General features: G+C 40.9%; 1 protein-coding gene across 3 annotated transcripts in view; it reads right to left on the bottom strand.

Moving 5' to 3' along the window:
- The window catches only part of klf8 (Kruppel-like factor 8), a 192335-nt gene that overhangs the window by 76798 nt on the left and 87807 nt on the right, over nt 1-27730 (bottom strand). For all 3 annotated transcript variants that reach the window (XM_034177916.1, XM_034177915.1, XM_034177917.1), the window contains exon 2: nt 19645-19962. In XM_034177916.1, the coding sequence (XP_034033807.1) occupies nt 19645-19962 (318 nt within the window). The remainder of the gene's footprint in view (nt 1-19644; nt 19963-27730) is intronic.

Genomic DNA, 27730 nt, shown 5'->3' on the forward strand with positions numbered 1-27730 from the left:
TTTTTCCCCACTCGGACGATACACTCGCCGAGGATCAAAACTCTGGTTATTGGCGACTCTGTTTTGAGAAATGTGAAGTTAGCGACACCAGCAACCATTGTCAATTGTCTTCCGGGGGCCAGAGCAGGCGACATCGAAGGACATTTGAAATTGCTGGCTAAGGCTAAGCGTAAATTTGGTAAGATTGTAATTCACGTCGGCAGTAATGACACTCGGTTACGCCAATCGGAGGTCACTAAAATTAACATTAAATCGGTGTGTATCTTTGCAAAAACAATGTCGGACTCTGTTGTTTTCTCTGGGCCCCTCCCCAATCAGACCGGGAGTGACATGTTTAGCCGCATGTTCTCCTTGAATTGCTGGCTGTCTGAGTGGTGTCCAAAAAATGAGGTGGGCTTCATTGATAATTGGCAAAGCTTCTGGGGAAAACCTGGTCTTGTTAGGAGAGACGGCATCCATCCCACTTTAGAGGGAGCAGCTCTCATTTCTAGAAATCTGGCCAATTTTCTTAAATCCTCCAAACTGTGACTGTCTAGCGTTGGGACCAGGAGGCAGAGCTGTGGTCTTATACACCTCTCTGCAGCTTCTCTCCCCCTGCCATCCCCTCATTACCCCATCCCCGTAGAGACGGTGCCTGCTCCCAGACTACCAATAACCAGCAAAAATCTATTTAAGCATAAAAATTCAAAAAAAAAAAATAATATAGCACCTTCAATTGCACCACAGACTAAAACAGTTAAATGTGGTCTATTAAACATTAGGTCTCTCTCTTCCAAGTCCCTGTTGGTAAATGATATAATAATTGATCAACGTATTGATTTATTCTGCCTAACAGAAACCTGGTTACAGCAGGATGAATATGTTAGTTTAAATGAGTCAACACCCCCGAGTCACACTAACTGTCAGAATGCTCGTAGCACGGGCCGGGGCGGAGGATTAGCAGCAATCTTCCATTCCAGCTTATTAATTAATCAAAAACCTAGACAGAGCTTTAATTCATTTGAAAGCTTGTCTCTTAGTCTTGTCCATCCAAATTGGAAGTCCCAAAAACCAGTTTTATTTGTTGTTATCTATCGTCCACCTGGTCGTTACTGTGAGTTTCTCTGTGAATTTTCAGACCTTTTGTCTGACTTAGTGCTTAGCTCAGATAAGATAATTATAGTGGGCGATTTTAACATCCACACAGATGCTGAGAATGACAGCCTCAACACTGCATTTAATCTATTATTAGACTCTATCGGCTTTGCTCAAAAAGTAAATGAGTCCACCCACCACTTTAATCATATTTTAGATCTTGTTCTGACTTATGGTATGGAAATAGAAGACTTAACAGTATTCCCTGAAAACTCCCTTCTGTCTGATCATTTTTTAATAACATTTACATTTACCCTGATGGACTACCCTGCAGTGGGGAATAAGTTTCATTACACTAGAAGTCTTTCAGAAAGCGCTGTAACTAGGTTTAAAGATATGATTCCTTCTTTATGTTCTCTAATGTCATATACCAACACAGAGCAGAGTAGCTACCTAAACTCTGTAAGGGAGTTAGAGTATCTCGTCAATAGTTTTACATCCTCATTGAAGACAACTTTGGATGCTGTAGCTCCTCTGAAAAAGAGAGCTTTAAATCAGAAGTGTCTGACTCCGTGGTATAACTCACAAACTCGTAGCTTAAAGCAGATAACCCGTAAGTTGGAGAGGAAATGGCGTCTCACTAATTTAGAAGATCTTCACTTAGCCTGGAAAAAGAGTTTGTTGCTCTATAAAAAAGCCCTCCGTAAAGCTAGGACATCTTTCTACTCATCACTAATTGAAGAAAATAAGAACAACCCCAGGTTTCTTTTCAGCACTGTAGCCAGGCTGACAAAGAGTCAGAGCTCTATTGAGCTGAGTATTCCATTAACTTTAACTAGTAATGACTTCATGACTTTCTTTGCTAACAAAATTTTGACTATTAGAGAAAAAATTACTCATAACCATCCCAAAGATGTATCGTTATCTTTGGCTGCTTTCAGTGATGCCGGTATTTGGTTAGACTCTTTCTCTCCGATTGTTCTGTCTGAGTTATTTTCATTAGTTACTTCATCCAAACCATCAACATGTTTATTAGACCCCATTCCTGCCAGGCTGCTCAAGGAAGTCCTACCATTATTTAATGCTTCAATCTTAAATATGATCAATCTATCTTTGTTAGTTGGTTATGTACCACAGGCCTTTAAGGTGGCAGTAATTAAACCATTACTTAAAAAGCCATCACTTGACCCAGCTATCTTAGCTAATTATAGGCCAATCTCCAACCTTCCTTTTCTCTCAAAGATTCTTGAGAGGGTAGTTGTAAAACAGCTAACTGATCACCTGCAGAGGAATGGTCTATTTGAAGAGTTTCAGTCAGGTTTTAGAATTCATTATAGTACAGAAACAGCATTAGTGAAGGTTACAAATGATCTTCTTATGGCTTCGGACAGTGGACTTATCTCTGTGCTTGTTCTGTTGGACCTCAGTGCTGCTTTTGATACTGTTGACCATAAAATTTTATTACAGAGATTAGAGCATGTCATAGGTATTAAAGGCACTGCGCTGCGGTGGTTTGAATCATATTTGTCTAATAGATTACAGTTTTTTCATGTAAATGGGGAATCTTCTTCACAGACTAAAGTTAATTATGGAGTTCCACAAGGTTCTGTGCTAGGACCAATTTTATTCACTTTATACATGCTTCCCTTAGGCAGTATTATTAGACGGTATTGCTTAAATTTTCATTGTTACGCAGATGATACCCAGTTTTATCTATCCATGAAGCCAGAGGATACACACCAATTGGCTAAACTGCAGGATTGTCTTACAGACATAAAGACATGGATGACCTCTAATTTCCTGCTTTTAAACTCAGATAAAACTGAAGTTATTGTACTTGGCCCCACAAATCTTAGAAGCATGGTGTCTAACCAGATCGTTACTCTGGATGGCATTTCCCTGATCTCTAGTAATACTGTGAGAAATCTTGGAGTCATTTTTGATCAGGATATGTCATTCAAAGCGCATATTAAACAAATATGTAGGACTGCCTTTTTGCATTTACGCAATATCTTTAAAATCAGAAAGGTCTTGTCTCAGAGTGATGCTGAAAAACTAATTCATGCATTTATTTCCTCTAGGCTGGACTATTGTAATTCATTATTATCAGGTTGTCCTAAAAGTTCCCTAAAAAGCCTTCAGTTGGTTCAGAATGCTGCAGCTAGAGTACTGACGGGGACTAGCAGGAGAGAGCATATCTCACCCGTGTTGGCCTCTCTTCATTGCCTTCCTGTTAATTCTAGAATAGAATTTAAAATTCTTCTTCTTACTTATAAGGTTTTGAATAATCAGGTCCCATCTTATCTTAGGGACCTCGTAGTACCATATTACCCCATTAGAGCGCTTCGCTCTCAGACTGCGGGCTTACTTGTAGTTCCTAGGGTTTGTAAGAGTAGAATGGGAGGCAGAGCCTTCAGCTTTCAGGCTCCTCTCCTGTGGAACCAGCTCCCAATTCAGATCAGGGAGACAGATACCCTCTCTACTTTTAAGATTAGGCTTAAAACTTTCCTTTTCGCTAAGGCTTATAGTTAGGGCTGGATCAGGTGACCCTGGACCATCCCTTGGTTATGTTGCTTTAGACGTAGACTGTGGGGGGGTTCCCATGATGCACTGTTTCTTTCTCTTTTTGCTCCGTATGCATCACTCTGCATTTAATCATTAGTGATCGATCTCTGCCCCCCTTCTCGGCATGTCTTTTTCCTGGTTCTTTCCCTCAGCCCCAACCAGTCTCAGCAGAAGACTGCCCCTCCCTGAGCCTGGTTCTGCTGGAGGTTTCTTCCTGTTAAAAGGGAGTTTTTCCTTCCCACTGTGGCCAAGTGCTTGCTCATAGGGGGTCGTTTTGACCGTTGGGGTTTTTCATAATTATTGTATGGCCTTGCCTTACAATATGGAGCGCCTTGGGGCAACTGTTTGTTGTGATTTGGCGCTATATAAGAAAAAAGTTGATTGATTGATTTTGAACTTACCTCTGGTAACAATCTGGATGGTCTTTTTCCTCTTTTGTCCAGAGGACAAAACATCCATGATTTCCAAAAACAATGTGAAATGTGGACTCATCAGACCACAGCACTTTTTTCCCACTTTGCATCTGTCAACTTCAAATAGCTCGGCCCAGAGATTGTGGCGGTATTTCTGGATGTTGTTGATGTATGGCTTTCACTTTGCATGGTAGAGTTTTAACTTGCACTTGTAGATCGGAATCGGAATAAGAATCAGAATTGCCTTTATTGTCATTGTAATTTGCATTACAACGAGATTTGAGTGCAACTCCAAAAAGGTGCTTTCCGTGGTGCGAGTAATTTTTAGCCAAATAAAAGATAGTGAAATCGGTAAATTATTCAGAGTATATGTACAACTAATACAAACATAAGGTAAAATAAAATAAAATAAAATGTGGACCAAGTAAAATGTAAAACGACAATTATATACAACTGCGGAATCATATTGCACAGGAAAATTGCACATGGTTTACAGATATTGCACAAGAAACTTGAAAGGTGCGGATTAGAGTGATTTGTTTTTGTTCAGTGCAGTGATCGCTCTGGGGAGAAAGCTGTCCCCGAGTCTGTTTGTCCTAGTTTTGATTGATCTATACCGCCGGCCGGAGGTAGTAGGTCAAACAGGTGGTTGCTGGGGTGGGATGTGTTCCCTGGGCCATTTTGATCACCCTCTGCAGCGCTCTCCTGTCTGCTGCTGAGCCCCCCTGTACCACGCTGTGATGCAGTACGTCAGGATGCTCTCAATGGTGGCTTTGTAGAACAACACCAGCAGCTTCTCCTCCAGATTGTTTCTCCTGAGCACCCTCAGGAAGTGGAGTCGCTGCTGGGCTTTCTTCACCACCACTGTGGTGTTGGCAGTCCAGGAAAGGCTGTCAGAGAGCTGCACTCCCAGGAACCTGATGGAGCTGACCCTTTCCACACAGTCCCCTTGGATGTAGAGCAGGGCTGGGTCAGCCCAGTTCTTCCTGAAGTCCAGGATTATTTCTTTTGTTTTTGTGGTGTTCAGCAGCAGGTTGTTAGCTGAACACCACGCTGTCAGTCGATTTACCTCGTCTCTGTAGTCGGTCTCATCCCCCCCGAGATGAGCCCAATCACGGTGGTGTCAACCACAAACTTTATGATGGTGTTTGTGGGATGGGTCGGAGAGCAGTCGTGCGTGTAAAGGGTGAATAGGAGGGGGCTCAGTACACAGCCTTGAGGGGAACTGGTGCTGAGTGTGATGGTGGAGGAAAGGTGGGGGCCAAGTTTCACGGACTGTGGGCGGTTTGTGAGGATGTCCTTGATCCACTGGCAGATGGGGTGGAGACGCCCAGATGTGTCAGTTTCTGGACCAGGATCTCCAGGATGATGTGGTTGAAGACTGAGCTGAAGTCCAGGAAGAGCATCCTCACATAGCTCCCCTGGTGCTCCAGGTGGCTCAGCATGGTGTGGAGAGCTGTGGTGATAGCGTCCTCTGTGGAGCGGTTTGCCCTGTAGGCAAAGTGGTGGGGGTCCTAAATGGGAGGCAGACAGGCTCTGATGTGCTGAGAGACCAGTCTTTCAAAGCACTTCATGACCACAGGCGTAAGTGCAACAGGCCTGTAGTCATTTATGCTCTCCACTGCTGACTTCTTTGGGACTGGAATGATGGTGGAGGATTTGAGGCATGGGGGAATGATGGCCTGTGACAGGGACAGGTTGAAGATGCAGGTGAAAACTCCAGCCAGTTGGACAGCGCACGCTTTGAGTATCTTACCAGGTACACCATCAGGGCCGGTGGCCTTCCTGGGGTTCACCGCCTTCAGCACACGTCTCACTTTGTGTTCCTGAAGTGTTAGCGTGCTAGTGCTGGAGGGTGGTGGGTGTGGAGTTGCTGCTGGTCTGTCGGCTTTGAAGCAGGCAAAGAAGCGGTTCAGCTCGTCTACCAGCAATGTGTCAGACCTAGCATTTCCTGGGTTGCTGCTTCTGTAGTTGGTTATATGATTTATTCCCTGCCACATCCTTCTGGGGTCATTTACAGCGAAGTGGTCCTCTATCTTTTCCTTGTAGGCAGCCTTGGCCTCTCTGATGCCTCTTTTCAGATTGGACCTGGCCGTGCTGTACAGGGCCCTGTCTCCTGATTTAAAGGCGGTGTTGCGGCTTTTTAATAGGGACTGGACTGCACTGTTCATCCAGGGCTTCTGGTTTGGAAAAACCCTGACCCTTTTGTTGACAGTGACAGTGTCAACACAGTTCTTAATGTAGGAGAGTACGGTGTCGGTGTACTCCTGCAGGTTGTGGCTGGAGAATAAATCCCATACAGTCCATGAGAAGCAGTCCTATAGCTGGGAAAGCGCTCCCAGATGTTGTGACGAACTGTGTTAACTGACAGTGGTTTTCTGAAGTGTTCCTGAGCCCACGCGGTAAGATCCTTTACACAATGATGTCAGTTTTTAATGCAGTGTCGCCTGAGGGATCAAAGGTCACGGGCATTCAATACTGGTTTTCGGCCTTGCCGCTTACGTGTAGAAAGTTCTCCAGATTCTCTGAATCTTCTGATTATATTATTGACAGCAGATGATGGAATCCCTAAATTCCTTGCAACTGAACGTTGAGAAACATTGTTTATAAACTGTTGGACTATTTTTTCATGCAGTTGTTCTCAAAGTGGTGATCCTCACACCATCTTTGCTTGTGAACAGCTGAGCCTTTTGGGGATGCGCCTTTTATACCCAATCATGAGTGTCCTCAGTTCCCAAACATTTACTGAGTGTTGTTAGAAGGAAAGGTGATGTAACACAGTGGTAAACATACCACTGTCCCATCTTTTTTGAAACATGATGCAGGCATCCATTTTAAAATGATCAAAATATTTGCACAAAAACAATAAAGTTTATCAGTTTGAACATTAAATATCTTATCTTTGTGGTGTATTCAATTGAATATAGGTTGAACAGGATTTGCAAATCATTATATTCTGTTTTTATTTACATTTTACACAACGCCCCAACTTCTTTGGAAGTGGAGTTGTAAATTCAGTTTTTCTGTACAAATGTTTCATGCAGTTTGTTCTGATTGTACTCCAATAAAACATATTATTCTATGAATGATCAAAATAAGAACCTCTGGGAAAATAACTGGGATCATTTGCACTGAGGGTCCAGTTCAGAGCCCTGCTGAAAATTATGGCCGCTCTCTTGCTTTAAAGAAACTCCCTAAAACTGTAAATCATACGGAGAGGATACAGCTACAAGCATCTACTGAATTTACTGGCAAAGCAGAGACAAGTGTTCAGCCCAGAACAGTCACAGCCTGAGAAATAATACCTCTTGCAACCAAATGACATACACAGTAAAGCTAGGTTGGTTTTAAGAGGACCTGAAAAAAGAAGAAAAAAAGTTGGGTTGTTTTTTTGTAGTTTGTTTTTTAGCGCATTCTGAATTCTTGCTTTAAGATTTTTATCTCATATAAGCAATTAAATTTCATTGAGCAATGGATACATGAAATACAAAATTGAAAACATGAGTGTTAACATTGAAGAGATAATCTTCTAAAATGGCTTTTTGCAACCTTCTAGCTGTCCATTCATCCACCGTAACGTCCACCATAACATTGCTAGGTCTTCCTGCTCCATCACTGTTTTCACCTTGTAGAAAGTAAAGAATGTAAGATAACCTTCCCAGAGTGGGAAATATAGAGTTCTTAAGTGTGACGTCACATATCCAACACAACGCTCAAGCTGGTTCTACACTATGTTTTCAACATGGCCATTTTGTGTTTTGAACACGAATCTGAGTGCAATGTGTGGACTTTTTTGATGCTCATGTAAAGCAGTGATGGACTAAATAAATAAGGGGATGTATTTATACAATATTAACTGAGTCTGTGCCTGAACCACACGCAAGTGCCACCGCTGTTCACAAAGCTTCCAAATCAGAGTTTATACACCAGGAGGATTCGGGTTTTATAGCAGAGCAGCCACTTTTACCACCCGATCAGCCTACTCACTTATTACTGACCATATGAGTACATATAGAGGTATTAAATCAACAACTTTGTGAAAAAGTATACAACAGGCCGTAGACAGATGAAGGTCAACAACAATCATGCAGTTCTAGTCATGTCGGTCTCAGCATTTAGCTTTTAGAAATGAAATGTAAAGAGTAGCACGGCTGTAAGCAGAAGACTCCATCACCCATAGAGACATAACAGAATGGAGAAAAGTAACATTTACCACAACGCAACACTGTTGATTCATGCTGGCTCGCACAGTTCCTCACAGTCACCTGGAAAATAACGACATCTTTCCCCATGATGTTGTCATTTTCCCCTTGTGGTTTTGGCTCATCAGAAAATAAGGACGTTAACAAGTCTATTGTGATGGCATTCATTATTTTCCCTAGCACCGGTTTGTGTCAGGTGGTTGTCAAGGGGCTGTGACGTCATGACTTCGGAGCTCTATAGCCAGATAACAGTTAATTCTCCCTATTGCATATATGCAAAACTGACCCAGAATGCATTGTATTGTCAGCGTCCAGTGTTGTTATTAATTTATTTTTTTCCCTCCAGTCAGGCTAAGTTTCAGTCTCTCTCACATAATAAACAGCTTTGTTTTAAAGTACCTGGTGATAATTCTGTTTTATTTGTTACGTGTCTACAAGAAAGCCGTGCAAGTGTATGATTTTGGAAGAGTGTGACTATGAAGGCTTGCAGATGAAGCTGTGTCAGGTGTCCACAGTAGACGGATCCGTTAACGATCTCAACACAACAACAGCGCTGCTAAGTGCTATTATATGCTAACTGGCTATGCTTGGACAAATGAAAGAATCAAAAACAACAAATGTGATGATGGCTATCGGATGTTTAATGTGAAGCCCAAAGCAACGTCAGAAAGCAGGATGATATTCTCCATCGGTGCTGTGCCACTTCAGGAGAAATAAAATCAGCGTGACGCAGATGTGCTAGAATTTATGATGAATTACTCTGTCCAGGCGGGTTTATACTTACTGGATCTACTTTTAACGTTCGTGTTATGAACACTCTGAGTGACAACACAACCTTAATACGGCTGACACAAATATGGCAAAATAAGAAAAGAATAATAGTACGCCCCTATGGTAACTCGTGACTATGTGCAATGAAGATATCCAATAAGATAATAACATAATCCAAAAAGATAGCATTTGTACCATCAACTTAAAAAAAATAAAAATAAATTGGCGCTTGTAAAAATTTTGAACACTGTACAAACTGGAACTGGCCTTTATATCAAACATGCGCAGCATTTAAATATAACGCAATGCTAAGATACCCTCAGTCGTATAGGCATTCTTCTTTATAATTTGCATTTGCTTAATTGGTATCCCAGTGCAAAATATGCAATGTAATATAATATTAAACATTTCTTCCAATTTACATTAATTATTAAGCTCTTGCTGTCTTATGTTTTTCCTTCCCACTGTAGCCAAGTGCTTGCTCACAGGGGGTCGTTTTGACCGTTGGGGTTTTACATAATTATTGTATGGCCTTGCCTTACAATATAAAGCGCCTTGGGGCAACTGTTTGTTGTGATTTGGCGCTATATAAAAAAAAAAAATTGATTGATTGATTATGTACAATGTGTACATGGTCAGTCAAACAGTCTATTTTGTCACGTGATAATTTCACAAGCACCACAATGGAAATAAGCATTTATGCTTTACTGTGTCATCAGTGTATCATTGATACATTCACCTCTGTATGTTTACTCGTATGTTGATGTTGCAGAATAAACTCAATCAATCATAAACAATATTTTATTTACGTTTTAATGGCATCTGTAGGAGGGCGTGCGTGTGTGCATACATGAGGTTTTGACAAGAGTGGTAGTTAGTTTTGAGTTAGCAGAAGTTAGCATGCACGCTGACATCCGTAAGAGGTCTTGTGAATCACTCCAGAGGTTTTATCAGGTTACATAAACAGCATTTCAATTTTACAAGTGTTTATTTGTCATAGCTTTTATATAATATATGAGAACAAGGTTATATTTACACACAAACAAAATGCAATTAGCAGCTAGCTAGACCAGCCAGTGATATCACCATGCTAACATCCGCAAGATGTCTTGTAAATCACTCCAGAGGTGTTATCAGGTTACAAAAACAGCATTTTCAGTTTAACAAGTGTTTATTTCTCATTAGCTTTTACATAAAATATGAGAAAAAAGTTATATTTACATCTAAACAAAGCGGTTTTTGAGCACCAGAGAGAGACCAGCCAGTGACGTCACAGTGCCGCTCTACTCTGATTGGCTGTCACCCCTGCCCCTCAAAAAAAAAAAAAAAAAAAAAAAGACGGATTTGCATGATTCATAGCATAAAAATATGAAACAGAATGTGACTTTTAACCTCTTAAAATAGGTCAAGGTCTTTGTCCCAAGAATGTTCCTTGTGAATTTGAAGACTCTGGCAGTAATAGGACTGAACTTATGCTGAGCATAGACAGACGGACAAACAGATGCAAAGCCTTCGTAATACCCAATGGCCATATTTTTGATGGCCTCGGGTAAAAAAAATAATAGCTATAAAGACACTGCTTCCACCTGGGAAGGTTACTATACATTTCTGAGTAGACCATGACACACTGAGCCTGGACTTTAAGTGTAGTTTTGCCAACATAGGTGTACCAAAACCTGCTTGGTTCGTTAACTAAGACATTTATACCTACTTGAGACCAAAACACTGATGGATGCCACACTTCAGCCATTTTAAAGGATCAACAAGCATCAAATGACATGTGTATTACCAGTTGTATTGGATGTTGCTTCTGACCTTCATCACAGCCACAATCAAACATTTTTACTAACTCGGTGTAAAACCAATCAATTACCACGCTTCATTCTCCTCCTTCCTCTTTCTGCTGTACTACTCCACCTCTCTGCACTCACCCGTCCACCAATATTTCCTCTTATACTTCCTTATCTCCATCTATCACTCATTCATATATCAATTTATGCTCTGCCCACACTACCCAGACTGCCTTTCACACACTACTTTCATCCCTTCTCTCCAGTCAAGACTGCATCCACCGTCTTTCCCCCAAAATTATTTTCTGTTAACTTTCACCAGTTTGGTGATCAATGAGATACCAATCATATGTGCGATGAATGATCAGAATTTATTCTAACATGATACAAGTTACAGTTTACACAAACCATTTGAACACTACTTTGAGTTGACTGGAATAATATAGGCGGCATTTAAAAACCTAGCCACAGTGGCTCAGATTTGATCTTTCCACCCTGTGACACAGATCTGATTTCATCTCGGCAATGTAAACAAGCAGCATCTGACATTTTTCATGTCAGATTTGAGTCCCTTTCATATACAGTGGCAGGTCTGATACAGATCTCTGGCAAAACTCGAGCACCGTCTGGGTGGATTTTATGCTGTACATTTTTTCCGCATCTCAAATTTCACCTCTTTTCTCTCTGCACTACATTTCCAGCAACATCTGCTAGTAAAATACAGGGAGAGCGTTATTCTGTTCTGGATGTCTTCACCGTTGTTCTCAACATCACCATCTGATGAGTTGATGCCAACAGCGAATAATCCTCGATTCATGCTTCCGAATAATTTACTATAATTGACAACTGGATAACGACTGTAATGTTTTTCATGGACTGCAGACAATGACACCACCTATGGCTATCACACTATACTCATCACCGCGATGGAGACTTCAAACTCTCCCACGGTAGACACCCTTGATGTGGCAAAACCTTTTTTTTTTTTTCTTTTTTTTTTTTTAAATCAACTGTCATATCAAACAGTTACTTCCTTATTTCAGTGACTGGGTTTGGCTATCAGGTGAATTGGTATTAAAAGAACTCTTGTTTTTGCTGCCCCATTCATTGGTTTTAGCAGGTTCCTGAATTCCATTTTTTACACCATCAAAAATTACAGGTGTGTTATGTGATTAGCTCATGAAGTCAGTCTCCTTAATAAAGTTCAACCTTGAAGAACAAAAAAAGAAAAAGTTACTCTGTGGCACTGATCCCGGTGTTCTGACTGGACACCTCTGGCATTTATAAGTGGGGCGTGTATTTGTGGAACATTATAGTAATTTTCACTGATACACATCCACAAGGAATTCAACAGGCTTCCACGTGCAATGTAACAGACATGGGGTCAAATACTTTGCATTATATTTAAATACAAATACTTTAGATTTTCAAATTCCAAATACAAATACTTTGTACTTTTTCAAATACAAATACTTTATATTTTGAGCATTTCAAATACAAATACTTTCTATGAACTATAAACAACAAATCAACACAAAAACTGATAAACCGGTGACAATTTATTGTGAAAATAGCATGACCAAATACTATTGATAAGTAGGATTGAATGTTTTATCACAAATTCACTATTATAATGTCACACACAATCAAACTATCACAATATATATTCTGTTTCCATCAATATTGCATCCTTTTGTATCCACCATACCACAAAACAATAATAAAATGTCATATCTGGTGTGTCTCAACATGGTGTCACAGAGATTCCCAAGTTTGAAAAGTATTTGAAAAAGTATTTTCAAAAGTATTCGGAAATACTTGGGATCGGCGATGTATTTGAAATACAAATAAATACTTTGAATTCAAAATCAGAAAATACAAATACTCCGAAAAATGTATTTAAGTATTTTCAAATACAAATACTTTTGTATTTGGCCCCATGTCTGCAATGTAAGCATTTATCTGGATTCACAAGTGAGAAGTAATAACCAAGAACATGCATCACTCTATCAAAACTGGAATAACTTTAACTTTTGACCCCTATACAAACTGCAACTGATCTTTGTCACCATTTTCCTATTTTTACCCAATAACTCCATAATATTCAGTCAAAGATGGTCCAAAATATACCTTTTGTGATCTTTGTGAACAGACAAATAATGTAGTATACTTTTTAATACGATTGGAGCATTTTTAAATGTTGACCCTTCTGTAATCCTTCATTGACCCCTACCCGGCTACACCTGCCATCCTTGGATGGCCACGATACATTTTTGTGAAGGCCACTGTACACCGAGGCTGGATTGTAAGTGCTGTTTAGTCGCCTGAAGTGGTACTAAAAACCTTCTTGGCCCGTGGACTTTAGAATATAAAGTAGCATTAATTGGACACACAACACTGTCAACTCTTTGTGATGTTTATTTCTTTGCCAAAAGACAAGCTGTGTTGATCTGTGGCTAATCTCATGTTTTTGTAAATTTTTCAATCTGTAAACTGTTGTACTAGTTTAGTTGAAATGAAGCCTCTAACTTCAATTTATCAAGCTGAAAGTTAAAACTAAACATATGAATATTTTTGGTCAAAGTTCTGGTATACAACTTACACATTTCCTTTAATTTCAGACTTAATTTGTTAAGCAGTGAGGTGCTGTACATATGAGAAGCGATTCAGAAGTTTTGAGCCTGGCCCAGAAAACATAGGGCGTGGTTCTTCATCTTTCGCATTCTGAGAAACCAAAAATTTTCAACATTGCACCTAATGAGTCAAAAGGTCACACATTTTTGGGAAATGTTGCTTTCTCAGAATACAAAAGATGGAGAATCATACCATACTTTTTCTGGGCCAGGCTCAAAACTTCTCAATTGCCACATCACAAGCAAAAAGTGCTCTGGTTAATTTTTTACAGGTTTCCGAGTCATGCAACAACTAATAAAACCCTGATACTATTAATGTTGGAATGCAGTTAAGTTCACTAAATGTGAAGCATCAGATTTCACATCTGAAGACGCACGGTGTAAGTCCATTTAAATTTAAAGAATTCTGATCACATTCAGTTGAATTACAATACTGCAGAACAACAGTTTTATAGTCATATAAAGTACAGTGCATACTCCTGCAGACAGCCTGTGTGTGTGTTTATCAGCATTTTATGCTGTTCATCACTTTCTGGTTCTCCGCTTAATATAAAATACATTGAGTTTACTCAGGGAGTAATGAAATGTGCTATATAAATAAAACTCCATTCTCCTGTTACACCAGCAAAGAAAAGCCTCCTCCCTATAGTGTTTCAGACAGAGAGCACTTGTCCTTGGTCCTCATAGAAAGGATCATATTTCATGAGGAACCCTAGTCTCAATTCAGCGTTTATCCTCATCATTGTGATTCATTTATCATTTTGCTGACGTCTCACTCTTCCGCAGAAGAAACTTTGAGAAACGCTTTGACAAACATGAGGAGGAAGGAACGGAGCAGCTGGCTGACACCTGCAGATACCTGACCAAAAGACTTCTGTGTCGGTCAGCGACAAATGTTCATCTCTCTAAAGGCCAACTCAGTGGGTGTGTCTCACACAGTACAAATACCAGCTGTGATGTCACATGACTGACAGAGTGAATGGATTAGACATGCATTTAAATATTGTGTCCAGTGGCAAAATCGTGTAAGCAGTTAGTCTCTGGTGGATTATGGGCTCTGATGGACAGATGACGTCACGTTTCCACTGGCAACATGGAGAACTGCATTCGGCAGAATGGTTTTCAAGACATCTATGCGCGCTGGAGGGAGCCAGATTTAAGCGGGATTTAATGAGGTCTGAACACAAATGTGGACAGAATCCGGCTCGCTCGCAGATGATGTCATACTTCCTTACTATGTTCATGCTCAGACAGCATCTTCTCACTATGCTGGTGTTCAGTGCAGCTGCAGCAGTAACGACATCAAACAACTCTGCGGCGCCTTCTCGTCAAGAAAATCTTCCAGGTGCTCTGATGTGCAGATTAAAAATGCACACAGTCGCGTTGTCTTTATCTTCAGTTAACTCTGGGCCTTCGCTAAATGAACAGCTGTGTTTGTATGTTACCTGCATCTGGACCTCTCTCCGCTTATGCCAAAGCGCCGCTGTGCCAGAGCTTTGGCATAAGCCGATGTCCTGATGCACTAGACAAGCCACGTGATATGAATACACGAGTATCATAGAAGTAAAAAAAAAACAAGTAGAGGACAAAAAACACAAACCTTTCCCTCTGGGAAAGCTATCCACCTGGTGTCGTCTTTGAAGCACACACAAAACTAAGAGACTTAGCAGACATCAGCTGACAAGGAACGCATTTAACAAAAGGTTAGAAGAACTTTTGCAGGACAAAAACGGATAACCAAAATTTGTATCAGTTCCTTATATGTTTGCTTGATCCATCGTGTGTGTAAGAGGCACATTAGCTATGATGTCATGTGCAAGCAGTTAGCATGCTTTCCTCCCAAAGAGAAGGTCTAAGCTTTCAAGCAACCTGTGCCACATTCTGTAGAGTCATACCAGGAAGGGCATCAGACATCAAATCTGTGCCAATCCATATACGGCTCCATGCCAGGCCTGCTGTAGTGACCCAGAGCAGCCAAAAGATAGAGAGACTCATGATGTCAATGTCACCTGACATCCTTGGTCATCTAGTTCCAGACTCAATTAAAAAGTAGCATTCTCATATAAAGCAAAGAAGTCAAAGGCCAGTATGAAGGACTACAATGTGCAAAATGGTAGGGCGAAGAGAGAGTATTGTGACTGGACCTAAGCCTACATTGTTCAGGTAGATCGAGATTCGCCAACTACTCTTGGCCTACTGTATGTCAGTTTAACCGATCAACCAAATATGTCTTGTAAATATGTAACAGTGAGGACCAGGACTGCGTGATTAGCAACAAGTCTTCATAAATCCATGCAAAGAAAAGTCATACTTAATATCTGTGTGTCTGAAGAAGCCCAAACATGTTCCACTGTATCAACATTCCTATTTAAGCTAATATAAAAGAAAAAGTATAAATTATTACATTAAATGAAGCCAACACAGCAGAAAATAAGAGGTTCTCTGGTCCTCACGTGTTAATCAGAACCAATCATTTCAAAGCAGAATACAGCCATTTTTATGATCTTACTGATGGAAATTTTGAGGAGCCACTGACTGACTCCATTAATCCTTTGCATCCCTGCTAATCACAGGGAATTAGGCCAAGCTGTTGTCTTGATGAGTGTCTGAATATGAACATTCAGAGCCAGAAGCTGCTGTCACAAAAGGAAATAACTCCAAACTAAACTGGTCGATAAGTGTTCAAACATGAACTTTAGAGATATAAGTAACTTTTCAGGCGAAAATTTATGATATAGCTATCTGTGCAGTTTCTAGGGATGGGTATCGAGAAACGGGTCCTTTCGGGTATCGTTAAGAAATGATTCGATCCACCAACATCAATAACCTTTTACTTAATGATTCCCTTATCGGTCCTTCAGAGTGGCCGTTGTTTTGAGGGTGTTTGTCAGGAAAATTATAATTTCTCTACATTGATTACAGACCCTGCAGCGGGTCTGTAATCAACTTTTCTGCAGCGCGGCTTTGCTTTGAACCTTGAACCAATCAAAGCAGTGCTTTGCAGATCGAAGCAATGCTTCGATCATTGCTTCGTGGATTAATTTTTTTTTCTTTCGCTTTACCCCCGCTAAAACCCTAAAGAGCATATGGCTGTGGAGTATTATTTACCTTTTGTTATGTTAAACCGACTGTTATGGTCTTCTGAAACAGTTGATGTATTTTTATAACAAAAACGGGACCGATGCTACCACGTTAGCATGTCTATGACATTTTCAATGTTAAAATTAGCATTAACAGTTGCAGCTGTCAAGCGTTGTTGTTGTAAAGAGTCAATGTATTACAAATGTATATTTTGGAAATTTGTTTTTGTTTATATATTATAATAATAGCAAGCACAACAATAATAGTAATAATAAGTAATCTAATGATTATATACAATTTTAGAGAAAGAGATAAAAAGAACCTGAATAAAAACACAACAGAAAAAAATATAAAACCAACTAACATTGAACATACATAAAAAAATAAATACATACATATACTCAACAAAATATAAACGCAACACTTTTGGTTTTGCTCCCATTTTGTATGAGATGAACTCAAGATCTAAAACTTTTTCCACATACCAATATTACCATTTCCCTCAAATATTGTTCACAAACCAGTCGAAATCTGTGATAGTGAGCACTTCTCCTTTGCTGAGATAATCCATCCCATCTCACAGGTGTGCCATACCAAGATGCTGATTAGACACCATGATTAGTGCACAGGTGTGCCTTAGACTGCCCACAATAAAAGGCCACTCTGAAAGGTGCAGTTTTGTTTATTGGGGGGGGATACCAGTCAGTATCTGGCGTGACCACCATTGCCTCATGCAGTGCAACACATCTCCTTCGCATCATCCGTGAAGAGAACACCTCTCCAACGTGCCAAACACCAGCGAATGTGAGCATTTGCCCACTCAAGTCGGTTACGACGACGAACTGGAGTCAGGTTGAGACCCCGATGAGGACGACGAGCATGCAGATGAGCTTCCCTGAGACGGTTTTCTGACAGTTTGTGCAGAAATTCTTTGGTTATGCAAACCGATGTTTCAGCAGCTGTCCGAGTGGCTGGTCTCAGACGATCTTGGAGGTGAACATGCTGGATGTGGAGGTCCTGGGCTGGTGTGGTTACACGTGGTCTGCGGTTGTGAGGCTGGTTGGATGTACTGCCAAATTCTCTGAAACGCCTTTGGAGACGGCTTATGGTAGAGAAATGAACATTCAATACACGAGCAACAGCTCTGGTTGACATTCCTGCTGTCAGCATGCCAATTGCACGCTCCCTCAAATCTTGCGACATCTGTGGCATTGTGCTGTGTGATAAAACTGCACCTTTCAGAGTGGCCTTTTATTGTGGGCAGTCTAAGGCACACCTGTGCACTAATCATGGTGTCTAATCAGCATCTTGATATGGCACACCTGTGAGGTGGGATGGATTATCTCAGCAAAGGAGAAGTGCTCACTATCACAGATTTAGACTGGTTTGTGAACAATATTTGAGGGAAATGGTGATATTGTGTATATGGAAAAAGTTTTAGATCTTTGAGTTCATCTCATACAAAATGGGAGCAAAACCAAAAGTGTTGCGTTTATATTTTTGTTGAGTGTACATACAGAAATAAATACGTGTTTCCTGTGAACACCTAGTGTTTCTTACACCTCCATTTCATCCCTGTCTTATTTAAGTTTAATGACAGTTTGTTTCGGTCAAACCATATTTTCAATGTGTTAATTTCTTCAGTGATTTCCTCCAGAACTATCTGCCAAGATGGAAAACTGCTGCATCCTAGTAAGAGCAGAATACTACTGGAATTAATCTGAATAAGTTTTTTTTTTTTTTCTCACCTAAATGGATGCTGCACTCACTCCAGTTTATTGTCTAGAATAGTCCCAGATTGCATTTCAGAGCTTCTAGAATTCAAACATTTTCATGTGGGTGGTGTTGGGGAGTAATTTTGGGTTTCAGGTTTTTTTGTTTTCACCACTTTCATCCCTGAATATGTGAAATCGTTGAGTCACTTTTCTGCAGATTAAAGTTAGTAACTGGGACTCCCTGTCTTGTTGCGAGAAAGAAACGAGAATCATCCTCCGTTCTGTTCACACAGCTCCAAACACTGTGCGGCTCTCTGCCGAGTCAAGTTAGAACGATAGAATCCAGTTGGAATTAATAACTTTAAAGCGAAACACTTATTTTTATTTATGTCCAGAGATCAAGGATACAGTGACCAATTTCATATTTATTTACTTTAAGACTCAATGAAATACATAGAAAACCTGTAAAGCCTACTTTTAGTACAAAATTCACGAGGTATCGATAAGGGAATTGATAAGGAATCGGATCGATAAGCAGAATCAATAATGGCATCGATATCGATAAAATCTTAATACCCATCCCTAGCAGTTTCAAAGTTTTTTCAATCTCATTCTTATCACCTGGGATACGGTAACACAGAATGAGTCAGGAGGTAAGAGGACTAGGGGCTGACGGGCAACGGAGTCTTTCTGTTGAGTCAGAGTAAACCTAAGTCTAGTCGAACTCGGCTCCATGACCGGGAGTGCGGCCTGTACTCTGACACCTCTCTCTCATTACAGTATGTGTGAAGGTTTTTACCTTTCAGAGATTAGAAGCTATATTATACTAACAGACTGAATAGATCCTCCTCCTTATGTGCTTCTTACACGTTGCAATTTCAGGTAGTGTGTGTGTGTGTGTGTGTGTGTGTGTGTGTGTGTGTGTGTGTGTGTGTGTGTGTGTGTGTGGCACTGCCCCCGGCAACAACACGGGACGGGACTATAACGACAAGTCGAACACTTGAGCTTAAGTCATAGAAATGAGGAATGTGAATTTAAAAATAATAATGATGATAATCTAATGATAATTGCCTGTGTAGGGCAGATAAACCTGATTTCGGAGCATGTAAGCAGGTTTAAATTGTGAATGACAAACACGAGCTTCCTGGTAAAATGTTCCTGCTGTGTGATTTTAATGCTGAAGGTTTGAACTATGAACCGGACATGTTCTGACACGTCTGATCGTAGGCGTTCTGAAACACAGCCACACCCGCTCATACCCACCCAACACCCATCCACACCTCAATCTGTTCATCAATCCCTCCACTTCCTCACCCACAACTCCTCCATCCCTCATAACCCGCCCGCCAGTAACACCTCTCCACCCCGCCCACACCTCCTTCCACATCCCCCCTCCTCACCGTGCACTCCATCTCCTCTGGCTCTGGTTTGATCTGTACCGAGGGCATGTCTGTCCCGCCCTGCTCCTCCTGCGGCTTCCCTCGCCGCTTCGTCTTCCCAGGCTTTCTCGTCTCCTCCTCGCTACCTTCCTCCTCCTCCTCCTGTGCTGACTGAGGTATGGACACTGGCTCCTCCTCCTTCTCTTCTTCTTCTTGGGCTGTGAGTGATGATGTTGGTGGAGGCGGCGGCTGTTGGTGCAGGGTCAGGGCACTCCTCCGCTTCTTCTGGGCGCTGCCAGCACTGCTGCAACTCTTCTTAGATTTAGGAGTTGAGTGGCACTGGAGGAGAAGAAAGAGACATGAGGTGAGAGGTGGAAGAGATGGCAGCTGAAGGAGAGCATGAGGTAGGAGGTTGGGGGTTGTAGAAAGAAGAGGAGGTGTCACATGTGGAGTGGTTGAGGGGAAAGGGGGGGTGGGGAGAAATGGAAGAGCAAAATGTGGAAAAGAGATCATGTGGGAACAAGGTTTTTGGAAAAAAGGTGAAAACCTCCAGGTAAATGGGAAGTTAAAACAGCTAAAATAAAAAAGCAATGAAAAGAGAACGAAGCAAGAGAAGAAGAAGAAGAAGAAGAAGAAAAACGGAAATGTGAAGTTCAAAGGGCAAGGGAGGAAGAGGAGGAAGTCAGGTAGGAGACGTAAGCAAGACAGGAAATGTGAAAATTTGGAGGGAAAAAAAAACAAACAAAAAAAACAGCATTACCTCCTGCTCTCAAAACAGACCCCCCCCCTCCCAAAAAACAGACCTGGCACAAGGGGCAGGGGGGTTAAAAACAGACACACTGAGGTTTAGGTTTGTCTGAAAGAGATAGAACAGAAAGAGGCAAAGACAAAAATAAAATAAAGAAGAGTGAGAGGAAGAAGAGAGACAAATGCCGAATCCTGAGGCTGCCAGCGAGAGAATGAGAGCGAAAGAGAAATAACAGAGAGGCAGAGGGAGCAGGGAGGAGTAGCTGTGAGCTGACCCCTCCCTCCCTTTCAGCGGCAGGCAGGCGGACACACCCTTTTCTGGAAGGAGAGAGAGAGAGAGAGAGAGAGAGAGAGAGAGAGAGAGAGAGAGAGAGAGAGAGAAATAAAGAGAGAGATGGGGAGTGCCGAGCCAGGAGGACACAACACACCCCTTTTTCTGTCTCCATTTTCTCTGTCGTTTCTCCCACATTCAAAGTTCCCGCAGTCTCATCCTCCAAACAAATCCACAAATTAGCAACTGTTGATTTCCAACAGTTAATCGATTTCCAACTGACAAAGCTGTGAGAGTCACAGACTGCATATACAGACTGAGCAAACCCTCCGCCATGTCACCCGAAGGTTCATTGGAAGAGAAGGTTTTGAAGCTGGAATAGGACGGTGCCAAAGGTCACCATCCTGGCAGTGCTGAATGCTGCCCAACTCCCAGCCAGCCTACAAAAGGGCAAAGAAGTGGAGTGAGGGCAAGACCGGTGTGACCTGGGAGGGACAAATGAATTCAGAACATGCCACTCCCCATCAAATCTGGGCACATGCGCTGGTGTCACATGTCACTGCATCTGCAACACCACAGAATCACGTTGGGTCCTGGATGACAATAAAGTAATCTACTTAGATATTCCTCCCATTTGTCAGCTGATGCTGTTACTGTGCTCGTAGCTTTAAGCAAGACCCAGTCTCTGGCTGTCTAAAATTAAACTCAGCCAGAAGAGGACGAAGTTGCACTTCCTTGAATGGCCGCTGGAGGCTGGCTCCAAAAGACAGCACATTCCCACAGAAGCCCATGATAAAATGTCCAAAATTAGAGGACAGATATATGATTACAGAGTGGAACGAAAAGCATTTTTGGTTTTAAAAGCTAGTTTCCTCCTTCATGACAAATTTTCTTTTATATCTCAGTTTAAAATATTTAAATCATAAAGTTATGAATAATTACGGGTGTGTTCAGGTACTGTGCGCACCGCTCAGTCAAGTCACTGCTCCACTCCACCAGCTGTGGCTGCTAGCTGTTGTGGAGGACTGTGTTTATCCTTTCTGAGGATCAGTTTCTTATAAATATCTGTAAAATATCCTAACAGATCATCAATGCTGTCTGTGCGGCAGCATTTCCACAGTCACATTTTAATGTTGTTTTATTTTGCAGGTGATTAACTGATAATGTTAGTTAATTGTCAGTGAGTGAGGAAAAAAGGTCATACTATTTTTATTGCCACCCCAGCCACCCATCATAAAACCACCGCCCAGTCCCCAAAAATATGTTTTACGCAAACACTCGAACTAACGTTAGCCTGTTAGCATTAGCGTGTTTGATAACTCTGAAATGGAGGCATATTCGGCTTCATTTACTCCCAACCAAGTCGTGCAGAGTCTTGCTCATTAAATATTGAGCTAATCTGAAGTTAATTTTGTAAATGAACATTTTGTAAAATTTGTAAATGTATATTTTGGCACAGGTGGAATCTTCTAGAAGTAGTTCTCAACATGATGATGATGATGCAACATTTAGTTCAGGACTTATGTATTATATGATGTAAGAAAAAAAACAAAAAACAAAATAAAACACTGCAGACAAGCACAAACAGTAACGCAATAAACAATAACATACCAATATGAAGAAACATAGCTGAGTTGGTACAGCAAGTTTCCACCAAACAGTAGGCTACGGGTTTGATTCCTGGTTGTGGCAGAGTGTTAAAGTAACACTGAACTTTAAACATCCACAACTATGGTGCACACTGAAAAATGTTCAATATAAAGAAATACGTAGTGATAGTATAACTACATAAAAACACAAGTAATCATAGATGTGACTAAAAATCTGTTAATGGAGCCAATGACACGTTGCAAAAGTGATTTCTGCTGCCAGATTTAGCGGTCATCATTAGTGTGAAACCAAGTCGCTTCCCCTCACTTCCATCCAACATAGTTCAGGTCTGAAAGTCTAAGAGCTGCAGTTTTCAAACCGCTGGTATATGAGAGTGGAAGCTGTGAAATGCAACTTCTTTTTTGGTTTGATCTTTTTCTTCCTTTTTGAGCAGCGTGCTCATCAGCTGCTGCAGAGTCTCTGGCTGTGGTTGCGGCTGAGAGTTCCATGGAATTCTTGGAGAACATAGTCTTCTGAGATCAAATCAGTGTACATCTACACATGGACTGAAAGTGGATTTCCTCCCACCCTGCCGGGACTGTACTTCTTTAAGTCCACCTTCACGTGGAAGCAGATACGATCAAACTGGTATCAAACTCTCTTGATGGGTCTCTCGATGAGTATGGTGCACACGTCATCAATGCAGATAAATGTGATGAAGATCAATATGCCCTACGATGACAAGAACAGAAGCCCATAAAGAAGAAAAGGAACTAACTAATTAACTGACTGACTAAGAAACCACAGCAACACCAGGGCAAGGCCCACTGAAGTTGTATTTCTTTGAAGTCGCACGACAGGCTTTCTGAAAATTTCTATAAGGTTCATCTTCATGCTTCACTATCACTCAAAACATGGGTGTATATTGATTTAAAGTGTATATATATATATATATATATATATATATATATATATATATATATATATATATATATATATATATATCAGGGTTCTAGCTAGCACAAACTTGCGTTACGGTCGTTACAATATAATTTTGGACCATTACGCTTATTTTGGACAGTTACGCTTAATTTCAATACAGCGTAACAGGTCTGTAACCAACCGTTTCTGCAGCGCAACTCCAGTTTGAAGCGTGAATCAATGAAGCAATGCTTCGATTCAATGGCTCGTGGCTCTTTGATTTGCTGCTCTTCAGAAGCGGTAAGTCCGCTTCTTAAACCCTCTGAAAGCCATTAAAATATCATGAGTCATTTTTGTGTGTATTAAAGTCACTAACTGGAGCTCATGTCTTGTTGCAGTCAACAAACGAGAATTGTCCTCCATTCCTTTGGCACAGCTCCAAAGGCTGTGCGGCTCTTTGCTGAGACAGAGTCCGCTCGGAATTAATAACTTCAACACGAATTGCCGCTTAAAATAAAATGACACCTCTTACAAACGTTGCAATACAGACAAGAAACTACAATCGACTAAAATGTTTTTTCCTCCCAAAATGAGACGTCCTGCATTCTTTATGAACCTGACGTGGAGCGCAGCGAGCTGTAGAGCTCAGCTCATAGGTATGGAAAGACATTCATGCCACTAATAATGTCTGAAAGGAAATGCTTTTGACAAAAACTACAGATTTTAGTTCTGTTTATGTCCACAGATCAAGGATCCACCATGTAGAGTTTATTATGTCCAGAGTTTAAGGATCCAGTAACCAATTTCATATTTATTTACTTTAAGACTCAATAAAATGTTGTTCAATTTCAATTTAATCAGCTTATAAAGTGCCAAATTACAACAAAAGCCGTCTCAAGGTGCCTCACACAGAACAGTTCAACATAAAAAAAAAATTAAATAAATAAATATAAATTTAAAAAATAAATAAAAAAATCAAATACCTAATTAAAAACAGAAGTAAAAGAATAAAACATAAAATAAAAACTACTCATAAGAAAGAGAATAAAAATAGGTTTTAAGTCTTGACCTAAAAATGTGCATGGAATCCGACTGCCTCACTGAGGGCCATGTACTGGCTAACCCAGAATGAGATTGCCCACTCAACAAACTTCCCCAGCCTTCTGGACATGATGAAGGGATTTGGGCTGTCGTACCTGGCTTTTCCCCTTTGGGCTTTGGGTACCCCTAGAATGGCCAATTTTAGCTTAAATTTTCAAAATTTTCTTAAATTTTTCAAAAACTGCCCCCCCCTCCCTTTGATGGCAATTTTGGCATTAGTACAATAACTTCAACCTTTCAGCTTTCTATCCAGACATACATCTATTTAAAAATATATATATTATGACAATCTCTTTGCAGGTGAAAAGTTGTGTACTTTTTTGGGACACCCTGTGTAATGACATCATTATGTGCTCTCCTGCAGTTCTAATTATGCCGACATTTTTTGGTAAGTCTACTTGCTGTGCCTGTGGCTGCAAACAGAGACGTATGACCCAGCACAGGTAGATTCCACACTGAGGTGTGGCCTCAACCAATCGGCAAAGGTGGGGCTTCAAGCTCCGCCTCATCCTCTCACAAAAACACACACCCGCACGCACACAGACTGTGGCATTGTGAGGGGACCGAACACCCTCTGTGACTATAAACCAAAGTCAACGAGCTCGGTGTCACACCCTCCCCCCCAACAGAAGAACCACAAGCTCAAAACACACACACACACACACACACAAAACTGCTTTTGCCATGTTCACAACACTGTCGTGGCTTCCCAGCGCCTCGTTTTTTTCCACATTTTGTTATGGTACAGTCTTAATTCTAAAATGGATTAAATACATTTTTTCCTCAAGGTTTTACACACACGACAATGTAAAAAATGAAAAATAAAAAAACTAAATCACATGTATATAAGTGTTCACAGCCTTTGCCATGAAGCTCAAAATTGAACTCAGGTGCATCTCGTTTCCATTGATCATCTTTGAGATGTTTCTACAGTTTAACTGGAGTCCACCTGGGGTAAACTCAGTTGATTGGACATGTTTTGGAAAGACACCCACCTGTCTACATGTAAGGTCCCACAATTGACAGTGCATGTCAGAGCACAAACTAAGTATAAAGTCAAAGGAATCGTCCGTAGACCTCCGAGACAGGATTGTTTTGAGGCACAAATCTGGGGAAGGGTACAGAAACATTTCTGCTGTTTTGAAGGTCCCAATGAGTACAATGGCCTCCATCATCCGTAAATGGAAGAATATCCACCAGGACTCTGCCTAGAGCTGGACACCCGTCTAAAATGAGCAATCGGGCATCATGTTTGGAGGAAACCAGGCACCATCCCTACAATGAAGCATGGTGGTGGCAGCATCATGCTGTGGGGATGTTTTTCAGCAGCAGGAACTGGGAGACTAGTCAGGATTTTTGGGAAAGATGAATGTAGCAACATACAGAGACGTCCTGGATGAAAACCTGCTCCAGAGTGCTCCTGAACTCAGACTGGGGCAACAGTTCATCTTTCAGCAGGACAATGACCCTAAGCACACAGCCAAGATATCAAAGGAGTGCCTTCAGAACAACTCTGTGAATGTCCTTGAGTGACCCAGCCAGAGCCCAGACCTGAATCTGATTGAACACCTCTGGAGAGATCTGAAAATGGTTCTGCACCGACACTCTTCATCCAACCTGATGGAGCTTGAGAGGTGCTGCAAAGAGGAATGGACAAAACTGCCCAAAGATAGGTGCACCAAGCTTGTGGCATCATATTCAAGAAGACTTGAGGCTGTAATTGCTGCCAAAGGTGCAACAACAAAGTATTTAGCAAAGGGTGTGAATACTTATGTACATGAGAGTTCTTGGATTTTTATTTTTAGAAAGTCACAAAAAAAAATAACTTTTTTCATGTTGTCATTATGGGGTTTTGTGAATTTACTCCATTTGGGAATAAAAGGCTGTAACATAACAAAATGTGGAAAAAGTGAAGTGCTGTAAAAACAGGAGGTGGGAATAAGTCACAGTCAAGTCATTCTCAAGTCATGAATCAGCAAGTCCCAAGTCAAGTCTCAAGTCAGCTTTCAAAGAAATGGTGGTCATTGTGACTTGAGACTTGCTGATTTGTGACTTGAGAGTGCCTTGATAGTGACTTTGTCCTACCTATGGTGAAAACTTTCTGGATGCACTGTATATATATATATATATATATATATATATATATATATATATATACACACACACACACACACACGCTACGCAGCTATTAACATGCAATATCATTTTTGAATGCCTGAAGATAGCACGTCCATCAGGGTGAGGACCTGGGCACATGTGCATGGGCACACACTCACGTATGTACACACGGACGGACACACACACACACACACACACATCCTCAAATGGCATGTATAATATGGAATATTTTACTTCCTTATCTAAAGTAAAGTACTGGACATGCAGTTATTGCTTGTACACATGGGTTTTCATACCCAAAGACTTGAAAACAACTTAACTTAAAAACAGAACAGGACTTGAGAGGTGAGAGGTCCTTTGGGAGACGCCCACAGCCTGACATTATCGATCCTGGACTTCAGCAGTAACCTCCAGGAGAGGATCTTTGTGGGACAACTCTCTATTCCTGTCAGCTGGTTGGATTCATTAATGCTAAAGATTTACACATTTAGCCTAATATTTACAAACATCAAGCTAAATATTTAGCTAACTGCTCAGACGAATATGCACCTTAATAAAAGAGCTAATTGTTCCTCCCTGAAAGTCACATTTAAATAAAGCATCTAATGACAGATATTTAACATGTAAGGGTGTGTTTATTCAAATTTGCAACCTCATGGATGTTTTGAGCTATTTTGTAGCCTGCAGTCTTTTAATATTAATTTTAATTGAAGGGGCACTTTTAAAATATTAATAATAAAATGATAATTTTAAAAAAATGGCTGTTTGTGAAAAATTTTGTGGCAGGGGGCGCTCGGAGGGGGGTCTTGCCCTTGGAGTAATTCAGTGTAGAACCTGCTTACACAAACCCGTTAAGGCACAGCTCGTCTCCTCCTCTGTTACCAATAGTAGGATCAATATGGATGCTGATCTGACTCCTAGCTGTCTCCATGGTGGTTGCTATCCAGGAACAGAGATGATTCCTCTGTGCTGTGGAAGTAGCAATGCACAGCACCAGTGTAAGATCTCAGACTTGACAGATTACATATTTATGAGCATTTGCCTTGTGAGCGTATTTCGTGGACTACACACACATGCACACACACACCACAGTGCACTGAGTTTTACCACACAAGCATCAGTGGTATATGAAGTAAGCAGACGTGGTAAGAGTACAGAGCTGTGACTTTCCCAGACATGTGCACACTCAATGACTAAAATGTTTCAAGGATCTGGAAGTCACGACTTAACAGGAGTGTCCCTGGTTCAAATCCCAGCCCACACAACCGTGTTCCATGTATTTCCTCAGTTTGTCATTCTTTACTATGTGATACTGAATACATGTAAACACATTTGAAAAATACACATATGAAACAGTAC

Source organism: Thalassophryne amazonica, chromosome 9, assembly GCF_902500255.1.
Source record: "Thalassophryne amazonica chromosome 9, fThaAma1.1, whole genome shotgun sequence".
NCBI classification, from domain to species: Eukaryota; Metazoa; Chordata; class Actinopteri; order Batrachoidiformes; family Batrachoididae; genus Thalassophryne; species Thalassophryne amazonica.